Source organism: Lepidothrix coronata, unplaced genomic scaffold (genome assembly GCF_001604755.1).
Source record: "Lepidothrix coronata isolate B3197 unplaced genomic scaffold, Lepidothrix_coronata-1.0 Scaffold416, whole genome shotgun sequence".
NCBI classification, from domain to species: Eukaryota; Metazoa; Chordata; class Aves; order Passeriformes; family Pipridae; genus Lepidothrix; species Lepidothrix coronata.
This window is the reverse complement of record NW_016690596.1, coordinates 15,824-17,327: the sequence shown is the minus strand read 5'-3', so window position 1 is coordinate 17,327 and position 1,504 is coordinate 15,824. Positions and strand designations below refer to the sequence as shown.

Here is a 1,504-nt window from a genome sequence, read left to right as displayed (position 1 = left end):
GGGAGATGTGGGTGTAAGAGGGAGATGTGGATGTGGGAGCTTGGAAGAGGAGGGAGATGTGGATGTGGGACCTTGGAAGAGGAGGGAGATTTGGATGTGGAAGAGGAGGGAAATGTGGATGTGGGAGCTTGGAAGAGGAGGGAGATGTGGGAGTTTGGAAGAGGCGGAAGATGTGGATGTGGGAGCTTGGAAGAGGAGTGAGAGGTGGGAGCTTGGAAGGGGAGGGAGGTGTAGGAACTTGGAAGAGGAGGGAGATGTGGATGAAGAGGAGGGAGATGTGGATGAAGAGGAGGGAGATGTGGATTTGGAAGAGGAGGGAGATGTGGATGTGGGATCTTGGAAGAGGAGGGAAATGTGGGAGCTTGGAAGAGGCAGAAGATGTGGATGTAGGTGGGAGATTTGGATGTGGGAGCTTGGAAGAAGAGGGAGATGTGGATTTGGAAGAGGAGGGAGATGTGGATGTAGGAGGGAGATGTGGATGTGGGAGCTTGGAAGAGGAGGGAGAGGTGGATGTGGGAGCTTGGAAGAGGAGGGAGATATGGATGTGGGAGCTTGGAAGAGGAGGGAAATGTGGGAGCTTGGAAGAGGAGGGAGATGTGAGAGCTTGTAAGAGGAGGGAGATGTGGATGTGGAAGAGGAGGGAGATGTGGATGTGGAAGAGGAGGGAGATGTGGATGTAGGAGCTTGGAAGAGGAGGGAGATGTGAATGTGGGGACCCATCTGGGGACACATCTGGAGGGGTTTGGTCCCAGCCCATCTCACCTGTGGTCCTGGTTGTCCCTGTGGTCCTTGAAGTCCGTCTGCTCCAGCAATTCCAGCCTTCCCGGGCCATCCCATCCGTCCCTTGAAGCCTCCCAATCCAGGAACTCCTTTGGCTCCCTGGGAATCACCAACAGAGGTGGGTTTAGAGATGTTCCAGTCAAACATCATCCAACTGCTCCCGTGGCTTTGGGAATAGCGGGATACCATTCCCATCCCGCTTTGGTGGAGGAGGAAGAGGCCGCTTTGGCTTCACTCTCCACCTTTCCTTGTCCTTCTCTGGGATGATCCCCAACAATTCCTAATTCCCAGCTCTCCCAGAGTCCTTTAATCTATAACTTTGGGAAAAATGGGGAGCACTGATCCATAAAATCCCGACTCATCTGCACCCTCGGGATTCATCCCGAGAGAGGGAAACAATCCCGGGAAACACAACAGAAGGAAAAATCCAACCCCCAACCTCCAGCGAGGATGGAAAACAGGGATCTGTGGGAAGGAGGAGGACAGGAGAGACAGGGAATGAGATCCCAAATCCCACTGGGATGCAGGAAGGGACCGAGGGGCTGGAAAATGCCAAAAAAACACTGGATGGGACCTTCTGGGATCGTTGGATGTTTTCCTTTCTCCTTTTTTTTTTTTTTAAAGGAGTAATTGTTTTAACTGAAATCCCATTTTTTTTTCCCCCTCCCCCTTCCATGGAAAAGCCCCAATTTTTTCTTTTTTGGTTGCGTTCTTCCAAATTTAA

At 51.9% G+C, this 1,504-nt stretch overlaps 1 protein-coding gene across 1 annotated transcript in view; it reads right to left on the bottom strand.

Annotated features, from left to right (window-relative positions):
• Positions 1-758: 758 nt before the first annotated feature.
• LOC108509853 (protein PXR1-like) overlaps positions 759-1,504 on the bottom strand; it is a 12,389-nt gene continuing 11,643 nt past the window's right edge. Inside the window, exon 7 of the mRNA XM_017839445.1 lies at positions 759-879. Coding sequence (XP_017694934.1) covers positions 759-879 — 121 coding nt within the window. The remainder of the gene's footprint in view (positions 880-1,504) is intronic.